The sequence below is a fragment of the Natator depressus genome, chromosome 2, assembly GCF_965152275.1.
Source record: "Natator depressus isolate rNatDep1 chromosome 2, rNatDep2.hap1, whole genome shotgun sequence".
In the NCBI taxonomy this organism is placed as follows: domain Eukaryota; kingdom Metazoa; phylum Chordata; order Testudines; family Cheloniidae; genus Natator; species Natator depressus.
The window spans coordinates 55,615,857-55,636,308 of record NC_134235.1 but is presented as its reverse complement, the minus strand read 5'-3'; the positions used below and the strand labels follow the sequence as shown (position 1 = coordinate 55,636,308).

Genomic DNA, 20,452 nt, shown 5'->3' with positions numbered 1-20,452 from the left:
TGGATCACAAGTGACGTTTCACCGACATCAACGTGGGATGGCCGGGAAAGGTGCATGATGCTCGCATTTTTAGGAACTCAGGGCTGTTCGAGCAGCTGCAAGAAGGGACTTACTTCCCAGACCAGAAAATTACTGTTGGGGGATGTTGAAATGCCAATATTTATCCTTGGAGACCCAGCCTATTCCTTGCTCCCATGGCTCATGAAGCCGTACACAGGCAGCCTGGACAGTAGTAAGGAGGAGTTCAACTATAGGCTGAGCAAGTGCAGAATGGTGGTAGAATGTGCCTTTGGACGTTTAAAAGTTCGCTGGCGCTGTTTGCTGACTAGGTTAGAGTTCAGCCCAACCAATATTCCAATTGTTATTACTGCTTGCTGTGTGCTTCATAATATCTGAGAGAGTAAGGGGGAGACATTTATGACAGGGTGGGAGGTTGGGGCAAATTGCCTGGCTGCCATTTTGAACAGCCAGACACCAGGGCGATTAGAAGAGCACAGGTAGGCGCGCTGCACATCAGAGAGGCTTTGAAAACCAGTTTCATGATTGGCCAGGTTACGGTGTGACACTTGTGTGTGTTTCTCCTTGATGCAAACCCGCCCCCTTTGTTGATTTTAATTCCCCACCCTCCCCCCTTCGATCACAACTGGCAAAGGAAATAAGGTCACTATTATTTTGAAACCATGCATTCTTTCTTTATTAATTAAAAAAAGGGAGATAACTGATAAGGTAGCCCGGGTGGGGTGGGGGAGGAGGGGAGGAGGAAAGAACAAGGGCACATTGCTTATTGTAGCCACACTACAAATCAAAACTGTTTGAATGACAGCCTTCTGTTGCATGGGCCATCCTCTGGAGTGGAGTGGCTGGGTGCCTGGAGCCTCCTCCCACGGGTTCTTGGGCATCTGGGTGAGGAGGATATGGAACTTGGGGAGGAGGGCAGGCGGTTGTACAGTGGATGCAGCAGTGGTCTGTGCTCTTGTTTGCTTTCCTGCAGCTCCACCACATGTTTGAGCATGTCCGTTTGCTCCCCCATTAGCCTCAGCATTGCATCCTGCCTCTTTTCATCACGCTCACTTAATGCTTTCTTGGACTCTGCCACTGAATGCCTCCATGCATTCAGCTGTGCCCTATCAGTGCAGGAGGACTGCATGAGCTCGGAAAAACATGTCATCGCAAGTGCGTTTTTTCACCTTCTAATCTGCGATAACCTCAGGGACAGAGATGATGGGGGAACATAGAAACATTTGCACCTGCAGGGGGATAAAAAGGGAGAGTAAAATTTAAGATGATACATTTCTGAGAACAAAAGGGAGACTCTTTCACAGTGAATCAAGCAATTCAGAGCAGACAGCACATATGCTTTCGGTACAAGGTTGCATTTTGCCTTTTATATTGAGCACCTGCCGGTATGGTGACCCATCACACACGGCTGGGCAACAGAATTCGGTTTCCAAGCAGACATGGTAAGCCAAAGGGTACATGGGTTTGGCCTCTAATGCCTTCATAACATGTGGGAATGTTTCCAACCTGCAGCGCCCTCCTTTCCCATAGCAAGCAATGCTGGTTGGGTTTGCCATTTCCCCCCACCCCTCCACTTGGCTATTTGAGATGATCCCTTTTAGCCCAGTGTGAACGGGGTCCTTTTACTGTTCCCTTACAAAAATTCCCCCATTTCAACCAGGTGACCATGAATGATATCACTCTCCTGAGGCTAACACAGAAAGATAAAGACCAAATGTTGTTTGAATGCGACCAAAACCCAGGGCCATTTGCTGCCATGCTTTGTGCTGTAATGATTTCAGACTACTTGCTACTGGCCTACCATGGAGGACGAAATAAGGCAGCCCTCCCCAGAAACCTTCTGCAAAGCCTTTCAGCGTACCTCCAGGAGAGCTTCATGGAGATGTCCCTGGAGGATTCCCGCTCCATCCCCAGACACGTTAACAGACTTTTCCAGTAGCTGTACTGGCCACGAATGCATCCCAAGTCTTCAGGGCAAATCAAACATTTAACACTATTGCTTTTAAACCCTGTACTGTAGTTACAAATGTGCACTTACCAGAGGTGCCTTCTCTGCCTTCAGAGTCGGGGATCCCGCCTTGGGAGGGTATTGGCTCCAGGGTGATGAAAAGGTCCTGGCTGCCGGGGAGAACGGATTCATCGCTTGCCTGCTGAGCATTCTCCTCCTGCTCCTCTTCCTCATCCACAAAATCCTCCTCCATGTTGTGTGAGACTCCCCCCTTGCAGGTGTCCACGGACAGTGGTGGGGTAGTGGTAGGGTCCCCCCCAAGAATGCCATGGAGCTGATCATAGAAGCAGCATGTATGGGGCTCTGACCCAGAGCAACTGTTTGCCTGCTTTGTCTTTTGGTAGGCTTACATGAGCTCCTTGACTTTCACGCGTCACTGCTGTGTGTCCCTGTTGTAGCCACTCTCTCTACTGTGCTCTGTACGATTTTGGCATATATATTAGCATTTCTTCTTTTTGATTGGAGTTCTGCCTGCACAGATCCTTCTCCCCATACAGCAATCAAATCCAGTGTCTCCCATTCGCTCCATGCTGGAGCTCGTTTGCAACTCTTGGGGGACTGCATGGTCACCTGTGCTGCTGAGCTCGCCACGCTAACCAAACAGGAAATGAAGTTCAAAATTTCCCGGGGCTTTTCCTGTGTATCTGGCTAGTGCATCGGAGTTGAAAGTGCTGTCCAGAGCGGTCACATTGGAGCACTCTGGGATAGCTCCTGGAGGCCAATACCATCTAATTGCATCTGTACTACCCCAAATTCGACCCAGCAAGGTTGATTTTAGCGCTATTCCCCTCGCCGGGGAGGAGTACAGAAGTCGATGTTAAGAGCCCTTTAGGTCGACGGAACGAGGTTGCTTGTGTAGATGCATTCCTTTTAAAATCGACCTAACGCAGCCAATTTCGACATAACCCTGTAGTGTAGATCAGGGCCAAGTCTCATTGCCTTCATTGGACTATTCATGGGCTTAAAGTTAAGTATGTTTGTTTGCAAGAACAGGGCCTGTGCTGTTATTAGGTCACAATTATTCAGAGGAAGATTCCATGCACTAAACTACTGTTTGAAAATAAGGTAGCTTTATGATAACCAGACACTGAATGGAGCAAAAAAAAAGTCAGCTGCGCAAAGAGACTTTCACACACTACAGCTTAGCTATTCACAGTTTGAAGCACAAATGTGTCTGGCCAAACACTCTCTTTCTTGAACATTTATTAGCTTAAAAAATAATATGAAGTACAAAAAAAAAGGGCATGTGTGACACTGGAGTTCATGTTTCAAACCAAAAAAGTCTGATTCAAAGTATCAGCAGGAGTCTCAGAATGCTAGACAGAAATAAACTGAGTAATAAAATGCCATTATGTTCAGCAATGCACAAATCTTTAGGATTGACAGGCCACCAGGGCCATTCTGTTAGAACAAAAGATGGTGTTTCTTTAAAATCTGCCCCTTAAATTCAAAGTGCCAAATTCTGCTCTCAACTACTGTAAATTTACATCATTGTAACTCTGATGATTTCAGACAGGTTACTCCAGATTTCTGTTGGTGAACAGAGAGAATGGTAAAGAATTTTGAATCATATGACAACATATTTTCCTTCCATTTAACTTTTTGTTGAATCATTTATTTCTGCCACATTTCTCCTTACTATTTGATGTGTGTTAACTGTGTACTCTTAATAATTGGATTTGCTATTTTAAACAGTAAAAGACCGTTTTAAAAAAAAAATGGTGCTCATATTTTGGTCCACTTCTGTTCCAATGACAAATAGTGTTCGGAAGCTACACAATAATAAATTAAAAACTCTGGTTTACATATATACACTGATGAATTCAAATCATCTGTGACCCAAACTCAGACTCAGGAGTTTCTAGCATGTATTAGTCTAGCAAATAAGGTGTGAATCTTTTAATTCTCCTTAACACCCCTTTTTCTCCCCCCACACCTTTTGTCCCAATGTTAGAATTAGTCACATCTGATAGGGAATGGCACATGAAATATCAAGTTAAAACATTGCTTACTGGTCTTAGTATCTACCTTACAATTTGACAGAGAGCAGAGTGGAGGGGGCATACAGTGTAAACAAAATAAGGAGGGTAAAAAGGCCGAAAACATTAAAAACAATTACAAAATGATGGAGTATAAATACAAAAAGCAAGACCCAGATGAAAATATTTTTCTCAGTCCCAGATGAAAAAATAAGACATAAAAATAAAACGAAAAAAGTCACAAAAAAGCATTGAATCAAACTGTTTCCTGCAACGCTGGAGTTCCTTGATGTAGTGGGATTACTAAATATAGTATTTTACTAATCTCAGCAGGGAGCTGGCTAACTGCATGCCTGTCAGATGTTTCTAATGGTCACCCCCTGTGGAACAAATCTAAGGAGAGCATGAAAAACACCCACATTTAAAAAAGACCCCTTGCTAGATCATTAAGGAAAGATAAAGGCCTGTACATTCATATGTGATATATAACACAATCATTGTGTCAAGAAAACATATGTTTGATTGGTATGCTTCAGGTTCATTAATCGCTGTGTCCACTTCACAGCAGTGGGCAAAGTTTCCATTGTAGCTACTGCATGGAAGAGTAAAGATACTCGGTAGCTAAAAGACTGACAGTTCAGCACTAAATCTTGGGATATTCATAACATGCTCCCTTCTTGTAGAGCCCACATACCAGCTGTACTATAGGCTTAAATCTTTATTAAAACATGCAGTACTAGGTTTCTGACTAAGAAATAAACACTTGCTGCACCATAAATAGATAGCTTAACCATCAGAGTAAGGAAGCTGTCACAGGTTACCAGAACGGGTTTTTATATTGCTGGTTATAGTGCAGTGGACACTTAAGTTGCTGTATATAAAAACTTTTGTACATAGTGAATTGCAACGGGTAAAGATGGAAAAAACTTATTAGATCAGGCCATAGTTCCCACAAAGAGGACACATCAGATATTTATTAAACTAATTCTGCACTTGATCTTAGTCAAAAAGGCTTGTGCCTCATTTATTTATATACCCTCCAAATATAAGTCTCTTGTTCTCAGTGATGGCTGTGATTTTAAAAGCTCATGCATACATCCACTGTGCTCAGTCAAGTGAGAAAGGCCTAGCCATTGACCTTCCCTGTCTCGTCATTGTAGTCACTGTGATGCTCAGTTCCATCTGAGAGGAAAGCAGGGCTACAGCCAATGTTGTTGCATGGATCACAATGCAGCAAGATGTGTACAGTAACTTAATGTATCTTCCCTCTATTACTAGACAATATTTGCAGGGAATTAAGGTGTCAGAATGGCATGCCTAAGTTCACATGTAAAACAAGCAATGACGTTTTCAATAGATGCCATTTGTGACTGCAAAGACAACTCTGTGCCTGAACAAGAGAGCCAGCCTTCATTTCCTACAAATCCAGTCACTGAGGGATATATTTATCTGTGAACATTAAGAAAATACTTTTATTGTACAAAGTTAAAACTTTTAAATATATCACCCACTAAACACTGAATAATTGTTTGGTTTTTTTCCAGGTTGATTGGTTGTATACAACCAATCAACCTGGAAAAAAACCAAACAAACACATGAATTATTCAGACATGAAACACTGTAAAACACTATAGATCAATGTAAGTCATACATGACACGGTTCTAATACAAATGTCTTAGCTGCCTCTGATTCACTAACACAATTATTCAGAAAACAACTAATATATTTTTGGAGAGAAAAACCTAAATTCAATTTATATTTCAAACAGTCAAAGTAAATAAGAAAATGCTGCCAAATTTGTATAAAAAAAATCCCTGTGATCGTCTGTTTTCTTCATATGTACTGAGGAAAATGAGAGGTTTGTGTCTTGCTAATGAAGTATACAGGGAAAGGGTTTGCTTTAGAAAGTTTGTGGAGGAGCAAGTGACTGATGTAACTGTTTCTAATAACTGAGGAATTAAGGCAGGTTTGGAGAAAGAAACTTATTCATATCTTAAATAACATTTTGGCTTCAGCATCAACGGATATATGCTTTCACCTGCTCCTAATTTTCTTCTTGGTTATGAAGACTGTTTAAGTGAAGATGGAAACAACACTTATAAGCTGTCTATGTAGTGCAAGGGAAAGCATAAATTGGAGGTTACTATCTTGATGAGCAAGGGGAGTTGATCAGTGTGAAATTGCAAGCAGAAAAACAGCTCCCAGAATTTGCTGAAAATCTGGTGATAAGCTATCCATTCTATCGTGGAGTAATTTAGGTATGCAACATTGTACATACAAAAAAACCTACCCCATTATTTTCATTCACAGAAGGCACATACATTTCACTTCTAAAAATAATGCTGTTTCTTTGTGCTCCCAATTTTTAAAATGACCAGACTTCTAATTGTGAGCTAAAAATCACTGTCTGGAAGCTTAGCCTCCTGTCTGCAATGAGGAACATGGATTTTAATGGCAGGTTTTAGTCTCATTTCTTCCTCCCCTGCATTTCTTGCTACTTTTCTTGTTAAAGGGTTTTGGTTTGAAAGTCTAAGTTACGATATTATGGTTAAAACTAAGCCTCACCCTACTAAAGACTCAGCATCACACTTTTATATTTCTGCTAGCTGAGACTTCAAGAATTTCAAAGTTTTGGCTTCACTCCAGTGTAAGGTTTGTATCGAACTTACCAAGTCACATTAGGATTTGCTCTAAAAGAACTTGGCAGGGAGCAGAGCCTGGCTTGTTTAGAACTGACTACAATATTTGGAGAGATCATGACAGCTTTACAACGTTTTTTTTTCCACACAAGTGTGTTGGTTATGAGACTGTAATTTACATTTCTTCATGCACAAAGTTACATGCAGGCATTTGGAGGAGGATTTCAGTTACCCTTTTCAAGATGCTAATGAACGCAAAAATATTTTATTCAATGCACCAGCCCTGAATTCATTTGCACAGTTCCTCTCCACCTGTCCTCCCTCACTGAACTTGAAACAAGAAGATTCCATTTGGCGTTTTCTGAAGACAGAAATACTAAGGCATTAAATGCTTTTAAATACTGGACTTTCTTCCTTCTGAGGGTGAGAGATAGTGATGGGCAGGGTAGTAGAAAGGTACTGCAGACATTTGGATGCAGGGAACATAAAGACTTTGGTTTGGCACCTAGTGAAACTGCAGGGTTCATATTAGCAAACCTACACATGGTTAGAAATTAAAGATCAGTGACAAAAACTATCAGGAAGAGATGAAGGTTGATAGGTGCTAGGAAGCTTGGGATAATGAAGACTCTGTCAAGTGATTCTATTGGATTTATGTTCTCAGTGAAGAAATAGGACTTTTATGAGATAATGGAAGCATGTGGTTAAGACTTTAGAGGTAGTTTTTGGATTAAGGGCTGTTGTTATTGTTAACAACATTGTAGTTATTATTGTGTTAGCCCTGTGGAGCATGGTGTTGTTTAAACATACAGGAAGACACATCCCCTGCTCCAAACAGCCAGATTCTAAAACCCTTATTCATGATGAGCATATTTTACTCATTCTATAAATAGCTCCACTGAAACCAATAGGACTATTAGAGTAATGTGCTAGTAAATATCACCATGGAAGAGTATCACAAGCTGATGCAAAGAGCTTACAATCTAAGGCTCTGATACCACAAGGTGGATATTTGTACCTGCCCACAAACAGTAAGTTCCAGAATCAGGGCCAAATTCAAGACAAGATGTATCAAGAAAATGTAGCACAAAGGAGGGAGGCATGGAAGGAGTATATGTGGCAGGGAAACCATAAGAATACAAGTCTCTAATGACCTCTTCCAAGCCAAAGCTCAGAACCAGTACTCCAGCCTCATCCTCCTTGACATGTCAGCTGCCTTAGTCACAGTCAACCATACTCTTCCTGAAATCTTGCTCTCTCCTGGTTCTCTTCCTCATTGCTCCTTCAACATGTCCTTCAGAGTATCCTCCTCATACAACTTTCTGTGGGGGTTCCACTACCTCTATCCTTAGCCCATTTCTCCTCTCCTGCTACAACTTATCTCTGAGCAATCTCATTCAAAAACACAAATTCAATTACCCTCTCACAGATGTACCTCTTTACTCCAGTCCTCTCTCATTCTGTTCAAACTAAAGTCTCCTCCTGTCTCCCTCACATATCCTAGTGGATGTCTAGCCATCAGCTCAAGCTTAAACTAAAAGAGAGCACCTAACCCTCCTCCCCAAGCTCCCCCCACTGCTTTAACCATGTCACCCCTCTTGAACCCCTCCCTTTGAGACCACCTTCTCTACTGCATCAAACATAAGCTGCTTCTCTTCACTTTCAAGACCCTTCACAGCCTATCCCCGCTCTACCAATGTCTCATTCACTATCAAGACGTTGACTCTCACCTCTGTCCAGTCCATAATACCAGCCTCCATCACCCACTTGTTAAATTTTCTAACAAGCTCCCTCATTAGCCACCTTCAAAACCCTCCTTAAACACTCTTTTGCTGTAATGCCTACAAAACACTTGACAGCGACCACGTCTGGTGTGCTGAGACCACAGTCTACCTTGCTGACCAACACTGTCTTATTGTTTCCTTGTACTCCCCAGTCAGTCTGTCTGCATCCATCTGTTGTCTCTTGTCTTATACTTAGATTGTAAGCTCTTTGTGGTTCCTGGTCCTTGACTGGAGCTCATAGGCACTATGGTAATACAAAAAATAAAAATCACAACAACATATGGTTACATAGACTTACTATGGGCATACCTCACTGGTATCAAATAAGTTTCTTTTATATATGTAAAAGAAAATAAACATCAGCTACCTCCACTGGCCCTTTGCCACTGTTCATCATTAATATTAATGTTTGACGTGTCTCAGGAACACTTTTAGTATGAATTTGAATCAGTGGCTCACAGCATCTCCGTGATAAAGTGTTGTTCTCAATGAGGCCCTAATCCCACAACTGACAGCAGTTAGGTGGACTGCTGTGTTTGTACAGGTCTCCATTGATTTCAATGGGGTTCCTTGCAGGCACAGCAGTCTACCCACATGATGCTGTAGGATTGGAGCCTTACGTATTTTTTGCCCCTGGTATGGATGAAATACAATTTGCTTTACAGCTTTCTTTCAAAACTTATCTAGATTGGGTCACTTCAGATAGCTTGAAAAAGTTTTTAAAAATCATTTTATCCTAATTATGGCCTGACCACTCTGGAGGCAAGACCTTTTTCAAAATATATTTTTGAAAGATGTTTGCTAATGCTGTCTTCCAATGCATTTTACATTAACGATGCCAGGAAGCCTGGGGTTATAATTTCCACAACCTCCTTTCCTTTATGTATTGTTTATGCTTTTCCACTCAAACTGGCTAAGAGACTTTTGTATTGTTCCAGTACTGGAACATTTGCTAGGGGTCCAGTTTCCAGGCCAATAATAGCTACAAATGTTTCTGCCGTTAAAGGATTGGAGTCGAGAACCGTATCATTTGGTTTTATGTTCTAGATTTGGTCATTTGGTTCCATTCCCCATGATCAGCATCAGCCAGACTTTCCCCAAGAAATAATTCTTTAGGACTTCTCCCCTTTCCATGGAAACTTTGAACATATGTGCAATTATAATTATTAACAACTAAAGCTACAATGAAAGTTACATCCAGGTTTCTGTTATAACCTCCCGTTTCCATAAGTTCTTAATTTTTCTCAACCATTTTTTTCAGGCTGAAACTTTGCAAGTTTGTCTTAGCTGAAAGTTTTTTTTAAAGGAAATTCTGAGGAAAATCTACCAACCCTTTTTGATTGTTCTCTGGGGAGAATGGAAAAATATTTTTTTCAGTTTACCACCCTCCCCAACCAAATGACCAGTGGATCACTACAACTGAAAAATGGCTAAAATTCAAATTTCTTCAAACTTTGTATTTGGCTAGACCTCCTTGAAGAAATGTGTCTCACCCATCATTTCATTCTGCTTCTTGAGAGTGCTTTGGACTGGCTGCTGGAGGAAGTGGTAAGCAGCATTGGAGAAGCTTGTTATGGTGGGGTAAGGAAGACAGAAAACAGCTGTGGCAAGAGTGGGAAGTGTCTTCCTCCCTTCTAGCAAGTTGGAGGGAGAATGAGATGTTTCCTCCTACACAGCAGCGAGGAGGAAGAAAGGTTTTTTCCCCAACAGATGGGTGCAAGTAGGAAAGAGTAAAGCCTTCCTGCTCCCAGCAGCCAGGAAAGAGGAATGGAAATGTAGGCAAGAGAATGACGAAACTCCCATGCCCTCTCTTCCAGAAGCTGCAGGTGGAAGGGATGGGAACTCTCAATTTGTAAGGTGATATGTAAAGGTGCGACTTGTATTCTGTAAGCTACCCAAAACAAACACTCTGACAGGAAATGCCCTATGATCTCCTGCCTGGAAGCCAGGGGGCCTTCTTCTGAGTGTGCTGTTGCTGGGCCCTGTTTGATGGACTCCCTCATCTTCTACACCAGTTGACATTACTGCTCTGTCCATTCTTCCTATGCAGCAAGAACATCCTGTTCGGAATGAGATGACACACTGAATTTCTTCAGCATGCTACCAGATCAGTTCAGCAGCATAAGAACCATTCTGTTAATTTCTGCTCTTACAGCTGTTTGAATTTGGGGTAACTGGAAGATGCTCAGTAATTTTCTTGGTGGTTTTTATCCCTAATCTAACGAGCACACCCAGTAAGCAACTGTATGTCTGAAAGCTAACCCAGAGAACTTTGTTCTTCAGTGTCCAAATGCCTGGTAAATATCTCACTGATGCCTACTTCCTACTTATCACTGCTACATTTTTGTGATATTATGAGTTTAAGGATAACTTCAAAATGCAGTAGTAGTGGCCAGATCCTTAACTGATGTAAATTGCTGTAACTCCATTGACTTCAACAAAGCTATGATGATTTATATCAGCTGAAGATCTGGTCCTAGGTTTTCAGCTAGAAGCTGATGTGAATGAGAGGGTATCAGAGAGCAAATATCTTGATGAGGTTAGAATAGAATCAGAGACTTTAAGGTCAGAAGGGGCCATTATGATCGTCTAGTTTAACCTCCTGCACAACGCAGGCCACAGAATCTCACCCACCCACTCCTGTAACAAACCCCTGACCTATGTCTGAGCTACTGAAGTCCTCAAATCGTGATTTAAAGACTTCAAGGTGCAGAGAATCCTCCAGCAAGTGACCCATGCCCCACGCTGCAGAGGAAGGTGAAAAGCCCCAGGGCTTCTGCCAATCTGCCCTGGAGGAAAATTCCTTCCCGACCCCAAATATGGCGATCAGCTAAACCCTGAGCATGTGGGCAAGACTCACCAGCCAGACACCCAGGAAAGAATTCTCTGTAGTAACTCAGATCCCACCCTATCTAGCATCCCATCACAGGCCATTGGACATATTTACTGCTAATAGTCAAAGATCAATTGCCAAAATTAGGCTATCCCATCATACCATCCCCTCCATAAACTTATCAAGCTTAGTCTTGAAACCAGATATGTCTTTTGCCTCCACTGCTCCCCTTGGGAGGCTATTCCAGAACTTCACTCCTCTGATGGTTAGAAACCTTCATCTAATTTCAAGTCTAAACTTCCTGATGGCCAGTTTATATCCATTTGTTCTTGTGTCCACATTGGTACTGAGCTTAAATAATTCCTCTCCCTCCCTGGTATTTATCCCTCTAATATATTATAGAGATCAATCATATCTCCCCTCAGCCTTCTTTTGGTTAGGCTAAACAAGCCAAGCTCATTGAGTCTCCTTTCATAAGACAGGTTTTCCATTCCTCGGATCATCCTAGTAGCCCTTCTCTGTACCTGTTCCAGTTTGAATTCATCCTTCTTAAACATGGGAGACCAGAACTGCACACAATATTCCAGATGAGGTCTCACCAGTGCCTTGTATAACGGTACTAACACCTCCTTATCTCTACTGGAAATACCTTGCCTGATGCATCCCAAGACCGCATTAGCTTTTTTCACAGCCATATCACATTGGCGGCTCATAGTCATCCTGTGATCAACCAATACTCCGAGGTTCTTCTCCTCCTCTGTTACTTCCAAGCGATGCGTCCCCAGTTTATAACAAAAATTCTTGTTATTAATCCCTAAATACATGACCTTGCACTTTTCAGTATTAAATTTCATCCTATTACTATTACTCCAGTTTACACGGTGATCCAGAGCTTCCTGTACGATATCCCGGTCCCTCTCTTTATTGGCAATATCTCCCAGCTTCGTGTCATCCGCAAACTTTATTAGCATATTCCCACTTTTTGTGCCAAGGTCAGTAATAAAAAGATTAAATAAAATTGGTCCCAAAACTGATCCCTGACGAACTCCACTAGTAACCTCCTTCCAGCCTGACAGTTCACCTTTCAGTATGACCCGTTGTAGTTCAGTATTACCAGTCCCTTATCCACCTTTCAATTTTCATATTGATCCCCATCTTTTCCAATTTAGCTAATAATTCCCCACGTGGAACTGTATCAAATGCCTTACTGAAATCGAGGTAAATTAGATCCACTGCGTTCCCTTTGTCTAAAAAATCTGTTACCTTCTCAAAGGAGATCAGGCTGGTTTGGCACAATCTACCTTTTGTAAAACCATGTTGTATTTTGTCCCAATTACCATTGACCTTAATGCCCTTAACTACTTTCTCCTTCAAAAATTTTTCCAAGATCTTGCATACTACAAATGTCAAACTAACAGGCCTGTAGTTACCCGGATCACATTTTTTCCCTTTCTTAAAAAGAGGCACTATGTTAGCAATTCTCCAATCATACGGTACAACCCCTGAGTTTACAGATTCATTAAAAATTCTTGCTAATGGGCTTGCAATTTCATGTGCCATTTCCTTTAATATTCTTGGATGAAGATTATCTGGGCCCCCCGATTTAGTCCCATTAAGCTGTTCAAGTTTCACTTCTACCTCGGATATGGTAATAACTACCTCCACATCCTCGTTCCCATTTGTCATCCTACCATTATCCCTAAGCTCCTCATTAGCCGCATTAAAGACTGAGGCAAAGTATTTGTTTAGATATTGGGTCATGCCTAAATTATCCTTAACCTCCACTCCATCCTCAGTGTTTAGTGGTCCCACTTCTCCTTTCTATGTTTTCTTCTTATTTATATGGCTATAGAGCCTTTTACTATTGGTTTTAATTCCCTTTGCAAGGTCCAACTCTATATGGCTTTTGGCCTTTCTCACTTTATCCCTACATGTTCTGACCTCAATAAGGTAGCTTTCCTTGCTGATCCCTACCATCTTCCATTCCTTGTCGGCTTTCTGCTTTTTCTTAATCACCTCTCTGAGATGCTTGCTCACCCAGCTAGGTCTACAACTCCTGCCTATGAGTTTTTTCCCCTTTCTTGGGATGCAGGCTTCTGATAGTTTCTGCAACCTTGACTTGAAGTAATTCCAGGCCTCCTCCGCCTTTAGATCCACAAGTTCTTCAGTCCAATCCACTTCCCTAACTAATTTCCTGAATTTTTTGAAGTGCCCTTTTGAAATAAAAAACCCTAGTCACAGATCAATTTTTGTTTATCCCTCCATTTAGTTTGAACTGAAGTGGCTCATGATCGCTTGAACCAAGGTTGTCCCCTACAACCATTTCTTCCACGAGGTCCTCACTACTCACCAAAACCAAATCTAAAATGGCATCTCCTCTTGTTGGTTCGGCAACTACTTGGTGAAGGAATCCATCAGCTATCGCATCCAGGAAAATCTGAGCCCTATTATTATTACTAGCACTTGTCCTCCAGTCTATATCTGGGAAGTGAAAGTCTCCCATGATCACACAATTCCCATTAGAATTTACGTCATTAAAAACATTAAAGAGTTCTCTATCCATATCCAAATCGGATCCTGGTGGTCTATAGCACACCCCAAGCACTATCCAAGGACAAGCTCTTGTAGCTTTCTTTCCCAATGTGATTTTTGCCCAGACAGACTCTGTTTTATCCATTCCATCACTTATTTCTTTAAAGTCTACCTCATCATTGATATACAATGCTACTCCACTACCTTTGCCTTTATTTCTGTCTTTCCTAAACAGCACATACCCTTCAATACCTGTACTCCAGTCATGACTACTATTCCACCATGTTTCTGTTATCCCTATAATATCTGGTTTTACTTCCTGCACCAATAGCTCTAGTTCCTCCATTTTGTTACCTAGGCTCCTCACATTAGTGTATAAACATCTTAATTTTTGCTGTTTGGCTTCGCTCACATTCTTTACCCGATTAGGCACAGACATTCTATTGTCAGTATCACCTATTAGACTGGTATCTACACTACCCTTCCTCCTTATGTCCACTCTCCTACCCATGGCTGTATCCTTTCTTACTTCGTTTTCTTCCCTCTCAATGTTAAAATCTGGTGTGGAGATTACCTGGACATCTCCCAACCATCTCCCCCAAATTCCTAGTTTAAAGCTCTTTTAATCACTTTTGCCAGCCTCCATCCTAGAAGTCTATTTCCCTCCCTACTCAGGTGAAGTCCATTCTGAGAGAACAGTCCTCTGTCCATGAATGCTTCCCAGTGGCCATACATCCCAAAGCAAAGGTTGTGGGGTACCCTGCAAAGACTGGTGAAGTCTCAAAGGAACAACTGCTCTTGGATGGAGAAGAAATTTGCACCCTGTTAGTGCATCCTTCCTTAACAATTCATAGCTTACCACTGACTTTAACCTCAGAGGAGAGAAAATGTCCCATCTACCAAACAGGAGATAGGTGCAGTTTAGAGTGCTAGTGAGGTAAACGCAGCACCAGAGTTAAGTTAGGAGGAAGGAAACAGCTACTGCTAAGATTTCCAGGGAGCTCTGCCAAACTAAAAAGGCAAATGACACTTGGTCACGCACATAAGAAATACTGAATAGAAAGTTGCACCTATCCAGCTAAGTGCTTTTAAATTTAACAGAGAAAGACACATTTCTTGACTCGGAACTGCATTTGGAAAGAATTTTTGAATAAAAATGGATATTTCTGATTGTTCAGCTGGTGATCAGATCTTGCTGAAAATGCTGTCACTGGTCAGACAAGCAGTAAGCACACCAAGTGTCCGACACACAAAGAAATCAGTTGATTACAGTTTTAACATTCAAGTTATTTTCTTAGGGCTCAGTGCTGAAGCCTGACTCAGTCTATATGCAATGAGAACTCCCAGTGAAGCCAAATCTTACTGGTATTCAAGTCACTGGAAGATCTGCCTATATAAGAACTTCTGGCCTGAACCCCTTCATTATTAAATAGTATAACAGTACTAGAACTAGCTACCTATCTCTGACACTATTACTAAGTAGTGAATTTAATGTTAAACAAACAATTTTTAAAAGCAACTAAGTGTCTTAGAAGCTTAAGTCCCATTTTCAAAAGTGAACAGGACCTGATTTTCAAAAATTTTCAAAGTGGTATATCAAAGCAGGCTAGGTGTCTAACTCCCAGGGAAATCAATAGTAGCTGGGAACTTAACCTACTTAGGTGCTTTTGAAATCCAACTAGGAGCCTATCTGCATCTTTAGGTGCCTAAATTCCTTTGAAACTCAATGAGTCTTAGGCTTCTAAGTGCCTAAGTCACTTTTGAAAATGGCACTTAGGTGCTTTTGAACATTTTATCCATGGTCCCCATTCCAAGGATCTTACAAATAGTGACCGATCTGAACAAAACCCCACATATGAACTTCTAATCCAAACCATATATTTCAATCAGATCCAATTCCTAGGTCCAGACAAGACTGGACTGATAGCCATATCCAAATCGCCACAAAGTTTGGACTATTAGGATATACTTCATGATTTCAGTCAGTTCTGGTTGGGCCTATCTCTGCTTACAACCCAAGGCCATGATCCTTACACTAGTGCTGAACTTTGTGCACCAAGAGTAGTCCTATTGACTTCAGTGAGTCCAATGGGACTTCTCATGGGCGTAAAGTTAGTCATAAGTGTAAGTCTTTGCAGGACTTGCACCTAAATCAGACACAGACAAATAATTGACACACACAAAATGCTACATTTTGGTGAGGTGAGGATCACTTGAAAAATGCCCAGCAATGCAATTTTTAAGTAAATCAGTGTATAAAATGGAATAGTTAATAAATAAACAGAGAAGTGAGCTGTAGCTCACGAAAGCTCATGCTCAAATAAATTGGTTAGTCTCTAAGGTGCCACAAGTACTCCTTTTCTTTGTGCAAACACTGCAATCAGAGACAAATTCAAACAGAAACTCCTATTAGAGAGCCATGATAATGTAACGATGAATGTACCTAAGGCCCTGATCCTGAGATCACTGCATGCACGTGTACTACTGAAGCCAACAGGGCCCCACACAAGTGCATCATTGTGTCGACACTCAGCGATTGCAGGATGGGGCCAAAAATTATGGTACCTTGAGCCCTACCATCCTTACTTCAGGAAACCTCCCACTGGATTAACTGATGGACTCCAAGTAACTCCACTGAGTGTTTTGTCTTAGTAAGAACTACAGGGTTAGACCATTAATGTGTAAACTGTTGCTCTAGAGATTTCCATTTAAACAAACTCTTTGAAATAATTTACTACACTTAAACTGTCAACAAATATATGCTTTAACTTCTCTATTCCAGTTTCAAAGCAGTGAATAAAAAGACAGTCATTTTAAAATAACTATTTTAACCAAAGCTTAATTTTCCTTTAAATAGTCTCTCAGCAATTGTCTGCAAAATAATTAACTTGTAGATCATTTGCATACAAAATAAGTACTAAGAATGCTTTATTCAGACTTTGTAAAGGCTTATTTGTGAAGTATTTGGTTTCACTAAGAATAGTAATGTGAACTCTGCCATTCTTGGAAAGTATCCATGGATAGCATCTGTATTATGGTGAGAGAGAGCTGATATCTACCATTTACAAATTTCTTTGGAATAATAAGTCAAGAAATTTTAATACACTTTTTAAGCACTTTTCCACATATTGGTCCCGATAGCTCTTAACTATTAATAGTTTGTAACACAACATGACTGATGTCATATACAATTGCTTCAGAAGAATTTAAATTAAATAATCACATAACAAAAGGTGCCCTCTTCAGCTAAAGAAGTTGAAAGAAATATCATAAAAAAATCAATAGGCAAATATTTTTGTTTACATTTACAATAATAAAACTTCAGACAAGTATTTATTGTTTTTAAAAAAATACATTATAACAGAACAAAATGCATATGTTGATCATGAAAGAGAAAACTATTGTTATTATCTGGACTAGAATGCACATGCATGCTAACAGTTCAAAAATCATTTCAGGGCATTCAGGAAACATGAAACAAGCTACCTGTTTGTGAATGTACTATTTTTCTACTTGGTAAGTATGCCTGAGAAAGTTAACCTGTAAAGAAATAGGCTTTTAAACTCTTAAACACAAAGAGCTTTCTACAGTGAAATGGTGAAGAGACCTGTGATATGCACCTGACAGGCCACTAAGCCATTTCCCACAGAGATTCTGTTCACTGCTCCACCTCAGTTCAGTGATCCAGCAGTGGCACAGAGTTTCACATCAATACCAAATTAATTCAACCAAGGTATTAAAAAAGCATGCTGATATGATGTAAAATCACCAGTTTATATACAGAGGGTATGTGGAAATCAAATAGGTTCTCTACCAAAGTTAGTGTATTGTTGTGCAGTATTATGGACAAGTAAAAAGTAATGATAAAGCAGGGATTATATGTCTGGCTCAAGTTAAGACCCTTTAAAAACTACAATTTCAACACAATCATCTAGAATCAAAGAATGAAAAATCAGGATAAATGCAAATAATCATTTTACAGTAGCCACATACTATAGCTAAGTAGGAACCAATATGTAGCTTGGGAAAATAGTACCATAAATTATGCTCTGGGTATATGAAAATAAATTATTACTAGCAGGCACAAGCAGTCTGACAAGATGTGAAAGGAAGCAGTGAAAACGTCGGGGATTGAATTTCCTTTCATCAGGATTTGTCTGCTCCTACTGTACGCAGATGACAAATGGAACTGAGAGAAATTCAAGATATTTAACTCTTATTAGTAATATAATGCTACTGTAATGGGTTTTAGATTTTTGCCTTTTCTTGTATTAAAAGAAATAAAAACTAATTAATCAAAAGCTATATACTGAGGATTGTTCAGAATCTGAGTGCATGTTTTCTTCATTAAGAACAATGGGCCAGTTCCAGTCGGTACAAATCGGTGTAGCTCTGTTGAAGTCAATGGATCTATGTCAATTTATGGAACACAGTGTCTGACACTATGCCTTCAATTTTAGCGGTCCTGTTGAAATCATTACAAGCAACTGCATACTTTGTAAATTACATGGGCTTGAAAAAAAAACAATCATGGGCATAAAAAATTCTAATAGAAACCTTTAATTTTCATAATTTCATAATTTAAGCAGATAATACATGATCATACTACATGAGCTAGATCATATGAAACAAAGTTATCAAACAAAACAAATTTATAAGTCTGAGGAGAAAAAAACCACGACGGTAAAACGATGGAATTTTAACAGCCAATCCTACCCTGCAATGTTGAAACACATTAAAATATACTATTGCACATATGTATACATTTTTCTGAGTGTGATCAGGAAGCAGCTTCCTTCCCCCATTTTGTAGCACTGCACAAATGGCTAGGTGCATTACGGAGGCTTTTTACTGGCCTATGAAGTATAAGGTATTATCCACTGCTGGAGACAGGTCATCAGACTTGATGGACTAGTTAACTGATCCAGTATGGTAAATCCTATGTTATTCTTTCACCAGTACTGAGCATGGCATCAAGAGCACTCTATGCTGCTCTGACACCAGACACGCGGTTAAGTTATACCTTTCAATCAGTACTTCATTCTTCAGTCTACTTGTAGCATGTGCAGAGAGGAAAGCAGAACACCAATTATAAGGAGTACCATAAGGGCCCCCTGATCCAGCAATGCCTTTAACAAGTGCTTAACTTTATGTTTGTGAGTAGTCCCACTGATATCAATGGCATTATTCACATGCTTAACAGTAAGCACGAGCTTAAGTGCTTTGCTGGACCAGGTCCTAAGAGAGGATCCAGTATCAGAACAGAAGGAGCGCACTGAGAGTAGGAGACCCAGAAAGCAGTGCAAGGGAAGTGGAAAGCATCTTTTAAGTTTATAATTGTTTAAGGAGGACAAATGGGGAGAAAGATGGGCTAAGGTTATATCTATACTGCAATCACAGGGTGTGACTGCAGCTCAAGCAGACATTCCTAAGCTAGCTAGCTAGGCTCCTGGAAAAGTGAAGCTCTGGCAGCACTGTACAAGCCCACCCAGAACCCTGGGTAATTACTCACACAGCTGCCCTGCACTGAAACACATGCTGTCACAGCGTCACTGCTCCAGTATGTGAGCTAGCTAGATTAAAGCTAGCTTGGGTAGGTCTCCCTGAGCTGCAATCACACCCCATACTTGTACTACAGACATACACAATATACATTCTCCTCCTCTGTGTAAGGGGGAATCTCCTGGATCCAGAAACTTTCTTAGAGCCCCTGCTAATTTTACAAGATAGGTGGCATGCGTGGTCATACTCTAGAGGGCAAGAGGGAAATCCTAGATGGCAATGCTATGATTCTGGCTGAAGAGCTTCATTTTCCTCCTCCCATACCTGAAAGCCTTGAATCCTTGCCAAATACTCCAGCTGTTTTGAAGGCTGCACTGCAGAACAGGGGGAAGCAGGAGATATTCCTTTCAGACCTATGGCCTCAGCAGTCGGGGATGTTCCATTCATGAGGAGTTCCCTGGCAATTGTAGCTGTACTATTAGCAGTAGCAGATATGCTGAAGAAAGAGCTAGAAGTCTGGCTCATTTCTTTGGATGACAAATAGCTTCCAGCAGCGCCAGGGGCTGCCTTGTTGCGGCTTGCTTCCATCTCTTGATAAACATCAGGTGAGAGATGGAGAATTCCCTTTGGTGCTGAAAATGAAAGCAAAGACCATTCTCGTTACACTTGCAGTGAGTTAAAGATGGACAACTATACCATTGTCAGTTTAGATGCTTCCCACCTGAAAACAAACTGTATACTTATAGGTCTTTTTCAGTAGTAACTGCGAGTCAGAATGCATAATCTACCTGATTATAACCAAAACTGGTTTTAAAAGGACATTAAGGGGAAGGATTTTTTTTTTTAAAAAAAAATCCTAAATGTGGCCTCTAAAACTGTGCTTGAAATTGGGAATTCACAGACCATTTGGCATGCACAAATGAGATACTTAGATGTCAGAACTAACAAGACATAGCCACACCCCAAAATATGATAAATTTTATTTTGTTGTAATCCTCTTCCTTCCCACATCCCTACACCATTGTTTGTCGTCATCATTTGCTGTGCTAACGTGCCTTATTTAGGCCGCATACCCTTCAGTGAAGGAAACAGTCTTCTTATTTTAAGCATTATGGATATCTGTGACACAGTATATATTGTAAATAATAATATCTTT

At 40.7% G+C, this 20,452-nt stretch overlaps 1 protein-coding gene across 4 annotated transcripts in view; it reads right to left on the bottom strand.

Annotated features, from left to right (window-relative positions):
• Window positions 1-20,452, bottom strand: part of STAU2 (staufen double-stranded RNA binding protein 2) — a 222,988-nt gene that overhangs the window by 97,110 nt on the left and 105,426 nt on the right. For all 4 annotated transcript variants that reach the window (XM_074944229.1, XM_074944226.1, XM_074944228.1 and 1 more), the window contains exon 12: window positions 19,621-19,928. In XM_074944229.1, coding sequence (XP_074800330.1) covers window positions 19,621-19,928 — 308 coding nt within the window. The remainder of the gene's footprint in view (window positions 1-19,620; window positions 19,929-20,452) is intronic.